This window comes from Dipteris shenzhenensis, chromosome 9 (genome assembly GCF_047967505.1).
Source record: "Dipteris shenzhenensis isolate YYH24624 ecotype China chromosome 9, Dip_SZ_1.0, whole genome shotgun sequence".
In the NCBI taxonomy this organism is placed as follows: domain Eukaryota; kingdom Viridiplantae; phylum Streptophyta; class Polypodiopsida; order Gleicheniales; family Dipteridaceae; genus Dipteris; species Dipteris shenzhenensis.
Window position 1 is genome coordinate 58,711,060 of NC_141604.1, and position 13,328 is coordinate 58,724,387.

At 43.2% G+C, this 13,328-nt stretch overlaps 1 protein-coding gene across 1 annotated transcript; it reads left to right on the forward strand.

The window, feature by feature from the left end:
• Positions 1 to 9,555: 9,555 nt before the first annotated feature.
• On the forward strand, positions 9,556 to 12,284 carry LOC147898905 (leucine-rich repeat receptor-like serine/threonine-protein kinase BAM1). Its single transcript, XM_087379378.1, has 3 exons — positions 9,556 to 11,270; positions 11,405 to 11,810; positions 11,894 to 12,284. Exons 1-3 carry the CDS (start codon positions 9,605 to 9,607, stop codon positions 11,922 to 11,924), a joined length of 2,103 nt encoding a protein of 700 aa, XP_087235504.1. The 5' UTR covers positions 9,556 to 9,604; the 3' UTR covers positions 11,925 to 12,284.
• The last annotated feature ends 1,044 nt before the right edge of the window (positions 12,285 to 13,328 follow it).

Here is a 13,328-nt window from a genome sequence, read left to right on the forward strand (position 1 = left end):
TCTCTAAAGATAGGTAAATGTTTGAAGTTGTCTCCTAGGTATTGTGGACCATTCACAATACTTAAGAGGATTGGAGAACTTGCTTACAAATTAGCCTTCCCTGAGGGATGTAGAGTACATCCAGCTTTTCATGTTAGTAGGCTAAAAAGAAAATTAGGAGATAATGATAATCTCATTGGAAATGAAGTCCTAGTTGAAGTCATTGAACCCGCATCTTTACCACATGAACCAGAAAGAATTTTAGATAGACAAGAAAAAAGAACGCGACATACTATATGGAAGAACATCTGGTTAAGTGGAAAGATAGATCTAAAGAGAGTTCAACATGGGAAAGGGTAAGCAATCTCTAGAGGAGGTTTCCCAATTTTGTTTTTGAGGATGTAAACCATTCTTAAGGGGAAGAAAATGTTACGTCAACCATAATCCTGGCATTGTCTGGTGTGGTTACGGTGAAGTGGGAAACCAAAGGGCTCGACAGTGCTTGCATCAATAGGGAGTGCAATATTAAGGCCTAAAGGGCAATAAGGTTCTAAGGTCCATTATGGACAAGTGGCACTCAATTGGGCTCCAAGTGGCAAGCACTGGGTTCAGGGGAGATTCTAAAGGGAGGCTCCATGAAAAGAGAAGGAACTGGGGGTAAGAGTTCATGCAGGTAGGTTGTAGGGAGGACTCTGGAATCGTGGCTGGGTGGAGAATCCAAGAGAGCCCTTTAAGGTCATGTTACACTGAGAATCTAAGACAAACTGAGATACCCCTGCATTTTAGTGTGAGTGTACCCCTATGCTAGTGCCACCTTTCCCTCCCTCATGAGTGGTGTAATACCAGTTTCTCCTTCTATGTATGGCTTTACGTCTACTCTCTAAACTAAATCCAAAAATCTTAACTTCTTGTAATGGTAAGAAAGTAGGAGAGAGGGATTTAGTTCAAAGCCAATGAGCCATTTCCTCTCCCCTACTAGGATTTAGTTAGACCCCTAACAGAGTCAAGAAAGATAAAACATTTTTGGCATTCTTTTTGTGCCCCTTTTTAGCTTTGGGATTGGGGCTATTAACCTGAGGGGATGCTGCCTTTTCTCGAGACTTCCTTCTTTTATTTTGAATAGTTGTGAAGGCCTTACCTTGCACAATGATATCCTTACTATCAGCACTGACCTGTACCTGTTCATCCTCTGATTCCTCTTCACTCATCCCATCTCCTTCCATTGCATCTTCTCTATTGGAATCTTTCTCAAATTCCTTGGACCATCCTACATCTACCGTAACATCATCTTTTGTTCCTTGATTTTGTCTAATCCATTCATCAGTCTCTATATCCACCACCAGAGCCTCAAAAGAGTCTTTAGAACCAAATGATGGGGTTACTTGATCTTTTCCCTTTTCTGTAGTAACATTGCTATTGGAGGGAGGACCACCTCCTATGTTGGTTTCTCAGCACTTGCTGGAGCCTTGGGCACCCACTTCTTTGTAGGAGTGGGTTGCTTGAAAGAAAGGATAGCTTCCTCTTTAGGCTTGCTCCTCCTTTTAAAGGGAAGTTTTTACCCATGACTAGAAAGGCAACACAAGAAGTTAAGGTTTGGTAAATTTTTATATAGTAGGGGTTGCTCTTTGAAGATACTACCAATCTTGTTCAAAAGTACGAGAGTTTTAGGGAGCTCCTCTACTATATATAACTTGATGTAGAGCTGAGGATTCCCTTTGGGGTTAATAAAATTCTCCTTTCCACTCCCAGTACCTCACCTAACCCACATAAGAAAGACACTTGATTATATAGAGATAGAGGCAAATCTGGGAGTTCACACTAGAATTCTAGTTGGACCTGGAGGTATCAATAGAAAAGTCAAGAGACCACCATTCCCAGTAAAGTGGCTAGTGTCTAACAGTCCAGAGTCCATGTTGCAAGGCTCTAGTAGCCATTTCTAGTCTTTCAAACAAAAAGACAAAGAATCCTTTTCTCAAGAATCTTACGTTAGTGATATTCATTTCTAATCCATGTTTTAAGGAAAGCCATGGGGGGTCAGGCACCAAGGAGATGGCCTACCAGAGCGTGATGCTACAGAGTTTGAAAGAAGTTTATCATTTAGGAAATCTATGATACTCTTACCTAGATCAAGTTGGTATTCCTCACGCGAAATGGCTCATGTTCTTTCAATAGTAACCCCTTCTCTTCCTTCAAATCCTTGATCAACCTTTCCCTTTGCACTATTCTTTTCTAGTGTGCTAGTGGAGGTGTGCTAGTGGAGGGTACATCTTTGCTTCCTTGTGTCTTTTGAGAATTTATTCTATCCTCAAAGGATTCTTTTTTTTAGTAGGTTCGGCGTCGTCTCTATTTTGTTTGTCACTAGATTTTGAGCCGCTCTTGTCACTACCATCTCTTGCAGACCGAGTTCCTTTGATTTTGTTTTTACCTGCATCAAGGGCTTGACTTTTGCTTGAGTCAAGAGCATCTGTTGTAGATTTTTTGTTTGCATGTCAAAGAAATCTTTGGTCTTCATCGCCATGTTGAGGACGGGAGCTATCAGAGTTTGCTTTGTGCAGAACTCCCTTGGCCATGGACTAATCTACATAGGCAAAGCAAAAAGAAGAATGCACTCCTGTAAGAAGGGAGAAGAACCCCCCTCATTGTTTTTAAGCTGCAAACATGTACAAAGGGCAAGCGTGCCCCCCGGGGCTCTTCCACCTTAGGCCAAGGGAATCTTGAGTCCATTTCTCTCAGATGGCAGAATATGTTCTTTGATGCGAGAGAAATTGGAGCATGAGGAGTTTTTCTCTAGCCACAGTATGAAAGGTTGTGATGTTACCCAAATCTAGGACTTTGTCCGACAGGGAAATAGGTAAGACACCTCTCCCATCAACACCTTGTCCTAGGTGTTGAGCTCCTGTTGAGCTTTGGGGGTAGAGTGTGATGTTGCTGGCCTATGCAGTACTCACCTCTGTCTTCAATAGTGATTCCTTCATACTAAAATTTGTCCTTGGCTCTAAGAGCCTAAACATAGGGGGAGGGACTCGAGGCCACCGTCAACATCACCACAGCCATCTCCATCGCCATCCTACATATCATCTCCTCATCCTTGAGGTTTCTTTTGTCATTGGTAGACTTTGTTTTACATGTTCAATTGATTGAATTGGAAGGAAACATTAGTCTAAAATTCATTACAGCCTATGTCGACATTTATCCTACAAGTTTTAATATCTCTTGCATTTTCCAAAAGATACTAGCTAGGTAGGTGCACGATCAGGTGATCCAAATAATAGTATCCTGGATAGAGCACTATCAGTGACTACTATTATACATAAGTTAACACAAAGGGCTTATGTATAACCAGGTGTAGCCAATTGCAAAACTACTTTTGGAGCTTTTTGGGGGCCATATTGCACCAGACTGCAATGCCCTAGCAGGGGAGATTTCGAATTTAAGTTAGAATGTGCTCTCACTAGGTTTTTTCCAAGCATATTCATTGCCACACTGGCATAATGATGAGATGCAATCTATCAAAAGTTGTTGGAGTAATCATTCTAAACACCATGCAGAGCTCAATGCACAATGCATGATCCAAGTGCATAACGTAGCGCGTCAAAATATCATCATAGGTTTGAATCTTGATTGGAAGGTCATCGATCTTGCGATCTTAAAATTGCTCTCGGGTTGGAAGCTACACCTTGTAGGTGTGATTGCTAGGTTTCATGGTAAAAAGCCCCACCCTCTACACAAGTTTGTGATTTACAAAATTGTGAAAGCTTCCTAGATTAAAGAAAATGTGGATTTTCCCTCACCTTTCCATAAGTTGAGAAAAGGTCATGAGGGCCAAACAAATTATTATTAAAATTGCAATTAAATAGAGAGCAGGTACTAAGAACAATAGAAATACATGTCAAAGAATCGGCTTTCCTATAGGAGTTGGTTTTGGTTTAGAGGCTTGTCCTTGTGGGAAACCTTTCTTTCTTGGACAATCAGACTTGGTGTGACCCCGTTCCTCGCAGATGAAACAAGGCCTTTATTGCATGGGCATACAATCCCAGCACGCCTTAGATGAAACCAACATCTAGTACCATTTTTGTGAAGGTACCTAGTTGTTAAGATATCAATCCAAACCAGGGCTCTTCGTTGGTATGTTATTGCCCAAGACCACCATAGCCCCTCTTGGAGTCTAGCATTCCCTCTCAAACCCGATCTCCCCTTCCACTTCATTAACTAGCTGCAAGCTTTCCATGCACTTACTAGACAAACAATTATATCCGAGCCTTAGATTTTGATAGGAAACCATGAGTATAGCTTACTGTACCATGACATCTCCTTCCACACCCCTAACCCTCTTCTCTTAGCATTTTCCAAGAACCATTTACAACACTGCGCCCACGGAGCATTGCATATAAACATACAGGGTAGCCATTTTCCAAACAAAGATATATTTTTGAAATCTATATCCAAGATACCAAGGCTCCTTGAAGCTTTTGGTACTTTCAAGGAATCCCAGGGAATATAATGCTCCTTCTTGTGCTATCTATCCTCTACTCAAATGAAATCTCTCAGTATCTTTTCAATCTCTAGCCAATGAAACTTATGAAACCACCACAATAGATGTTTGACCATAATGATCCAGGCATTCCATGCACCATGCCAAACTCACATTTTCTACCAGATCTTTTCCTTGAACCAATGATACCTCTATCAAAGCATCAACCCAACACCCAATGTCCCCCCCAAATATCTGACCACCATGCCTCTTTTGATCCATTTAATAGGAAAGGCATCCATCTAATCTGGTCTAAGACCTGAATTAGTTCGAAGCCAAAATGTCCTGGGCCAAACTACAAATTGAGCTGGATGCTAAGCAAAACTTCTGGATAACTCCACACAAATTTGGGATTCTATCTCTTGATTCTTGGGTGAGGGCTCCATGTCATCCATGAACAGCTGTGAGCAAAATTGGTCCCTTGATGGGAGCACTATCCCCTAAATTCTTCCCTCCTATAACCCTTTGCAACATGATGGTACACACTGCAAACATAAGAGGCGCTAGGGGGCACCCCTGCCTCATTGATCTCCAAAGTGAGAATTAACACACAACACATTCATTCAAGCATATTACTAATGAGGCATTTTGGAACAAATCACTCACCGTGTGACAAAAGGCTTCTCCAAATCCAAGCTTATTCAACACCGCTAGCATAAAATCCCATTGTACCCTATCATAGGCATGATCATAGTCAAAGCCTAACAAGACACACCTCTGATCTATGGCTATGGAATAATCTAGCATAGAGGAGACTTTCAAAACGCTCTCATAAATGCCATGCCCCATGATAAATCCATTCTGCTCCCTATCAAGTTTCAACCACTTTCATGTAGATGTCTCTGATCTTGCAAGCTAGAGCTTTAGCTATGATTTTATATGAAGTGTTTAGCATAGTTATAGGCCTCCAACCTCTCACCTTTAGCCAATTATTTCTCTTGGGAAAAATCTTGATGAGACCCACATTGACATCTTTTGTTAATTGGCTAGTCAGCATCGCCCAATTGGCCGTTGCCACAAAGTCTCATTTAATGAGGTTCTAGAAGGAAACAAAGAATGGGTTTATCCTCTAAAGTAAGGCCATCTAGCCTGGGGGCTTTATCCTCCTATAGTAAGTCCAAAGCTTCCCTGGGTGACACTTGTGGCTGGACGTCCTTGAACACCTCATTCAGGCATAGTGCCCATTCCTGAGAGACTTCACTTGAACCGCCCACTACATTAGATAGTTCCTTCTTAAAAATGTCCGCCACATGCTAGAATTCTATGACAAAAATATCCCTGACTATCCTCCACTCTGTCTATAGCTTCCATTGATTGTTTGTGCTTAACCATTTGAAATAAAAACGCGGTTAAAAACCTCAATGGATAATCTCCTTTTGGTAGCCACAGAAGGCAAATCTGAAGCCATGCTCGTTCAAACTCCTCTACTTCGAGAGCTTCTTCTGCTTCTACTAGCAAGGTGGAAACTATAGGATCCTCAAGTCTTGAATTGATGGCTTCTCAACTGAGACCTGTAAGTCACCAACTGCTCATTGATTCTCTTCTTTTCCTCTTTGCATCGCCCCTAGGTCAGAATTGGTATCAACTTCCCCCCTCCATACTTTTTCCATTTCATCACAGAAGCCCAAAGAGAATAACGACTTTCAATCAAACTTAAAAGGCATATCAAATGATTTGTTCACCTAGCCTGTAGTAAAAAAGTACCATCCCATTTGAATGTGATATGAGAGACTTGCATCCAACCGCAACTTTGCCCTCCATTGTTGCTAAAAGCCACCAGGCTTCTTCTGAGAAATAGAAACTATCAATTCTACTAGCCCTAAACTGAGTACCCCTCCTTCTATTTTTCCACAAAAATCCGTTCAAGCCCTCTGAGTCTAGCTCTATAGCATCTATCAGGCCCTTATCAAGACAAAGCTCTTCCCAAGTCTCTAACTATTCTCGCAACTCACCCAGCTCTAGAAATTGACAAGTGCAAATTAACTAAACGCACTCGTTAGCGAGCCTCTCAACTTCTAGCTTAATCACGTCAAAGTGTAGATAACATGTAGTAGTGTGTTCGACACGATTCTCATGCAGATCTCTCTTGGCCACATCGGCACACAAACATCCCAAGACACCTCCATAGAATGTGGAGAAAACCCACTCCTAAGTTTCTGAGACACAGTGTCTGCATAAGAGGCCAAGTCTTTCTTTGGCGAGTCTCGATTTCTACCTCCTACCGATTGAATGTCAGACTCTGACCCTTCCCCTCGTCCAAAGCAATTGCATGTCTTGAAAAATTCATTGATCTACCAGTGCTCTTACCCAGCGGGGATGACAAACCACCTCCCCCACTTTGAGAAGATTGGAACTCATTAGGGCTCTTCCGGGAACTCCAAGGCAATCAACCTCACACCTCCTTTTCTTTAATGATCCATCAACCCCCTCTCCCTTATGGGAGTGCTCGAGCATGCAGAAGTGTACCAGCAGGTGCACTAGAAAGGAAGCTTGGCAACGCGTAGCACCTCACCCTCACCTGCTCATCTATCTTGTGCTTTTGCTAAGTAAATTAAGGTAGTCTTTTAAGAAATACAACCTTACAAAGGGAAGTCGATCCTTTCCATGTGCCAAATCTAGGAGCACACATGCTAGTCATGCTCTATCATGATAGCACTGAAGCATTAAGTCAATTACTCTATTATGATGGGAGATGTTAAAGTCTCCCATAATGATAGCACTCAGAGATCACATCAAGTCATGCTCTATCATGATAGCATTGAAACATTAAGTCAAGTCATGCTCTCTCATGAAAGTAGTCAAAGATTATGTCAAGTCGTGACCTCTTATCATTTGTATTTTAAGTTGTCATCATGTGAGATTAATGTTGCCCGAACTAGATATATGATATACTCTTGATTTTTCGATCTTACACTTTCTCAAGGGTGCAAATGGTTTTTAAAAATAGAAACGGAGGGCCATATTTAAAATCTAAGAGAGGATATCTTCAGGTTTGAAAAGTTCACAAATATCTTGATTTTAAGGCCATGATGAAATGACATCCTTTTTAAAAGGTAGTAGCCTTGAAATTATTGTTAAGCCTAGGCTTATTTCTTCCTCCCAGAAGGGTTTACAGGCACATCTCCATGCACTCCACAGCTTTTGTCAGGACAGAGGGTTGTCTGTAAACCTTGGGAAGACCAAAGTCATGGTCTTCAACACGTCATACCAGGTTTATAGGAGAGGCGAGTTCTCTTTCACATTTGATGGGCAGGAGGTGGAGCTAGTCAGGGAGTATACATATTTGGGTGCCACATTTAGAGGTCCAGTCTTCTCCATGACGCATGCAGCACGAGATAGGATCAGTAGAGGGTATGCCGCCTTGGCTCTTCTCGAGAGGCAGTGTGCACAGTCACATTATGAAATTATTTTCTATTGTGAACACTTATATATATGAGTAGATGGTGTGCTCCCTAAGGCATATTGAGAGATATAAGGATTGTGGCACATTAGGAGATATTCATATCTTGTTTGTCTTGTTGGATTCAGCTTTGGTGTGGAAACAATCCTTGTGGGAATTCTTGTGGACAACACATCAAAATGGTTTGGCTTCACCTTTTCAAAATTTCCATCATATTGAGCATCCTCATGGCAAAATTTGCGAGGTGTAGCTCAGCAAGTACGGGAAATGATGAAGATGTGGAGCTTTTGCTGGCATTCAAGAGGGGCATCACCCATGATCCTTTGGGGGTGTTAGGAGGTTGGAATGTTGGCAACAAATCTGTGTTTTGCAATTGGAAGGGAGTCAAGTGTGTGGTTGAGCCTAAGCCACACTACAGTTCTATGCAAGTAGCCCAGGTGAGTGAGCTAAACTTGACATCTAGCAATTTGGAAGGCTGGATCACACCAGCTTTAGGTGGACTCTCACATCTCTCCTCTTTGGATTTGTCTCAAAATCGTCTTTCTGGATCTGTTCCTCATGAATTTGGATTCTTACAAAATCTCCACATTTTGTATCTCCGCAACAATCATCTTGTGGGTGGCATTCCCACCACTCTTGGCAACTGCACCGCCCTCACGGATGTCCGAATCCATACAAACAACTTCACCGGTCACATCCCATCTGAATTTGGGATACTTGCGAATCTTCAAATTTTGGCCATAGCTCAGAACAACCTTACCGGTTCCATTCCCAAAAGCTTATCCAACTGCATGAACCTCGTTGCTCTCGACCTTGCTAGCAACCAACTAACCGGGGTCATCCCATCGGAGTTTGGAATGCTCACCAACCTTCAGGCTCTGTTTCTTCGGGGAAACCAGCTCACGGGCCTCATCCCCTCTAGCTTAGGCAACTGCACCACCCTCACAATTCTTGAGCTTAATAGCAACCAACTAACCGGGGTAATCCCATCGGAGTTTGGAATGCTCACCAACCTTCAGACTCTGCTTCTTTGGGGAAACCAGCTCACGGGCCTCATCCCCTCTAGCTTAGGCAACTGCACCACCCTCACAATTCTTGAGCTTAGAAGCAACCAACTAACCGGGGTAATCCCATCGGAGTTTGGAATGCTCACCAACCTTCAGACTCTGCGTCTCTGGGGAAACCAGCTCACGGGCCTCATCCCCTCCAGCTTAGGCAACTGCACCACCCTCACAATTCTTGAGCTTAGTAGCAACCAATTAACCGGGGTAATCCCATCGGAGTTTGGAATGCTCACCAACCTTCAGACTCTGTTTCTTCGGGGAAACCAGCTCACGGGCCTCATCCGCTCTAGCTTAGGCAAGTGCACCACCCTCACAAATCTTGAGCTTAGTAGCAACCAACTAACCGGGGTAATCCCATCGGAGTTTGGAATGCTCACTAACCTTCAGACTCTGCTTCTTTGGGAAAACCAGCTCATGGGCCTCATCCCCTCCAGCTTAGGCAACTGTAGCACCCTCACAATTCTTGACCTTAGTTTCAACCAACTAACCGGGGTGATCCCATCGGAGTTTGGAATGCTCACCAACCTTGAGAATGTGCTTCTTTCGGGAAACCAGCTCACGGGCCTCATCCCCCCGAGCCTTGGGAATTGCAGCGCTCTCACTGCGCTAGGCTTTTCTTCAAACGAGGTGATGGGATCGATACCCTGGGAATTCGGGATGCTCCATCGCCTTGCAACCTGCTATTTGGGTGGTGGCATTCCCTCCAGCCTTGGCAACTGCACCTCCCTCGCTGATCTCGACCTTGATTCAAATGAGCTAAGTGGTGCAATTCCCTCCGAGCTCGGCAAACTAGGATCTCTTCGACGCATACTTTTGGAGGAGAATAACCTCTCCGGGACTATACCGCCGGAGATCTCCAATTGCAGTCAGCTATTCTTCCTCGACTTTTCTTACAACAGGTTGAGTGCAGCCGTTCCCAATCCCATCGGCCAGCTTCAAGAATTAAGAAACTTATATCTGCAACACAATATGCTCACGGGTCTCATTCCCGAAACTCTGAGCTGGTGCTTCAGACTCATAGATTTGGATCTCTCTTCCAACTCCCTCACAGGAAGTATCCCCTCAAACTTCTCAGTATTAGTCTCTTTGGGATTGGCGCTCAACTTATCTCGGAATGCTTTATCCGGATCCATACCTTCAGGATTAGGCGGAATGTTCTTGGTGGGAGCTATCGATTTGTCTCACAACTTGTTATCCGGTACAATCCCAGCAAGCATGGGCGGTTGCCTGGAGCTCTCTTTCCTCGACCTTTCCAGCAATACTTTGACAGGAGAAATACCACGGACCATCGGCAGTCTCAAGAGTCTAAAGCTGTTGAATCTCTCTGGAAATATGCTATCTGGATCTCTACCGCCACAACTCGCTGCTTTAAATTCCCTCGCACAGCTTGACGTATCCTTGAACAACCTCACGGGCAGCTTGCCTTCTTTCCTTGGACGCATGCCTGCCCTCACATATCTCAATGTCTCATTGAATGCCTTCACAGGTGAAATTCCAAATGTTGGCCTGTTTATGCATCTCAATGCTACATCATTTTTGGGCAACCCGGGCCTTTGTGGGCCGATCCTTCATAAAGTCTGCGAGGTAGCCATTGCAGGCCACCACAAGCTCGTTATCATTGTTACAGCTACTGCTTCAGCGTTGCTATTGTTGGGGGGATTACTTTGGTACTTCATCCATCGTCACAGTTCAAGATTCTCTAATGTGCTATGTCCAACCTTGCGCCGAAGGCAAGAAAGGTTTACAGCTCAAGATATGTGGACAGCCACAGAAGCCTACGATCAAAAAAATATCCTTGGTGCGGGTGGATTCAGCGTTGTTTACAAGGGCGTGTTGCCAGATAACAGGGTCATTGCTGTGAAAAAACTCAAAGACGCACGATCTTACGATATATTCGTAAGGGAGCTGCGGATACTTGGAAGACTACGGCACAGAAATCTGGTCAAAATCTTGGGTTACGTCTCTACTTTGGAGGTGAAGGCCTTGGTGTTGGAATTTGTGAGCAATGGGAGTTTGGAGCGACACTTGTATGAAGCTGGAACCTGCCGATTGAGCTGGGAAACACGTTTGAAGGCAGCAATTGCTATTGCTCAGGTCTTGGTTTATCTGCACCATGACTACGGTCTGCCTGTGGTGCACGGTGACTTGAAGCCCAGCAACATCCTCTTTGATTCCGACTTTGAAGCACGCCTCACAGACTTTGGCACTGCGAGGCTATTCACCGATCTTTCCAGTGGTGGAACCTCTCTCCAGCTATCTTCCACCTTCAAAGGTTCCATCGGCTATCTAGCACCAGGTAAAGCTCTTGCATTCAGATCTACTCTTCCAGAGCCCCGCAAGATCGGGATTTAACTTAATTTCAACATGCAAAACAATCCTATGTTTCTATCTCACAGGACATTGTATGTGCATTCTTTGTTTCATTTACAGAGTATGCATACTCTACCCGGGTTTCTGTAAAGGTGGATGTTTTCAGTTATGGTGTTGTATTGTTGGAGATGTTTACTACAAGAAGGCCCACAGACGAAAATTTTGGCATGGGGATGACTTTATCTCAATGGGTGCGTTCATATTTCCCGGACAAAGCAATCGAAGTCTTGGATGAAGCTCTTCAAGGATTTAAAATCAATAATCCTGTCCATATCATCAGACTCATGGGCCTGGCTTTGGCTTGTACCAAGGAGAATCCAAGCAGCCGTCCTACAATGAAACAAGTTCTCACAGAGCTACTTAAAATAGAAACGGGAATTGGCAATGCTATTCTCAACTATCCTGCATTAGAAAGCCTTGCTACCGCTGGCAGCACGAGGGCAATAAGTTCAGATCAGCATCAAAGGTATTGTTGTTTGATTTCAAAATGTGTTTATCCCCAAGTCTTTTGCATATCTGATCATTAATCGATGTGATGTCTGCCTGCAGGAATGTACAAGAACATTCATTCTCAACCTAGCTAGATGCAAAGGAGTCAGTTGTGCCTATTGAGGCAGTAACTAAGGCGTTGATGGCACCTACATACATTAAGAATAAGGGCCCAACATCATATGCATAATGTATGTAGTGAGAATTCAGACATGAAGAATACATAAGCTCGGTACCATTACCAGTAGACTGCAAGTCAAGCGAGTGTATTTATTTGCATGAGTATCTGATAGTTACCTAAGAAGCATGATCTTGGAAAAAGGTTGTAAGTACTTGCTGACTCTTATGTAAATAACATGCAATTTGTTGCCCGCTCATGTGAAAGATCTTGAATGGTGTGGGCCAAGTCAGTTCTATTATTAACCACAAGCTTGTCATAGGATGATAAAACGATGAAGTAAATGTCTACATCTAAGTGTCAACAATGACTGCCAATAGTCCATGTGGAAAATAGGGGACTTTGGATAACACAATGGTCACAAGATTGAGACTATACTCATAGTCAGCAATGTTGCTACATTATGGTGAGTGGCCAATACGTGGGTAATCGATACCTCATGGATGCTCGTGCTTTCTTGTACTTTCAAGAACCATTACGATTTGGTGAGCGGCCAACACATGTGGGTAATAATATCATGTGGATGAGGCCATTCTTATACACTCAATAAATTAGACAATTATTGGAAGAGATTTTCACCTCACCTTGGTCAAATGCTTCTATAATTGTCCACAAACCAATAGACATTGCATATTTATCTAAGACTTTGGGTGTTATCATATTACTACTCATTTGATTAGTTTGTAGCTAGACGCATCGAGCAAGAGAGAAAACTTAGAGATCAACTCTCAAAAATCATTTTTGGAGAGATTGACTAGTGGACCAATCAGTCTACAATGGGAATATTGAAGCTTCGAGAATTTGGATAAGTGACATGACTTGGGCATGGGGATTCTGTCTCCAATTGCTTCTCAGGAGATTCACTCTGAAGAAGGGGGAGGATGTCACCTGCATGCATAAACCTCAAGAAAACCCCTTGTACATGATCCTTGTGAGCATAATAAAACATGCCCATCGTAGCTTATACAGATATTTTCAGCAATTTACTATGGCTCCCTTCCCTTATGTCTCCATTTTTTCTCAAGCTCTTATACACACCCGCTTTCTTTAAATAAACTCTAAGGGCTTCGGGTTAGCATAAGGCTATATGCGTAATTTTGAAGGAAGCCTATGATTTACTTCTTCATATGTAGCATGTGATGTTGGGATTAGATGTCAGCTCCCCATCTATGAGCTTCCATATGAGGATAGGTCCAATGGATGGATTCTCTTCACCTTACAGATGCTCTTACAGATGGATGGTCCAATGGATGGATTCGCTGCACCTTACAGATGGATTCTCTGCATCTAAGGGCTGGCCCAATGGATGGATCACTT

What these genes read in the sequence shown, in the direction of transcription:
- LOC147898905 (XM_087379378.1), top strand. Translation starts at nt 9,605, where the DNA reads ATGGGATCGATACCCTGGGAATTCGGGATGCTCCATCGCCTTGCAACC. An exon ending in CATCGGCTATCTAGCACCAG is followed by an intron (nt 11,271 to 11,404) that starts GTAAAGCTCTTG and finishes TTTCATTTACAG; the next exon opens with AGTATGCATACTCTACCCGG. An exon ending in AGTTCAGATCAGCATCAAAG is followed by an intron (nt 11,811 to 11,893) that starts GTATTGTTGTTT and finishes GTCTGCCTGCAG; the next exon opens with GAATGTACAAGAACATTCAT.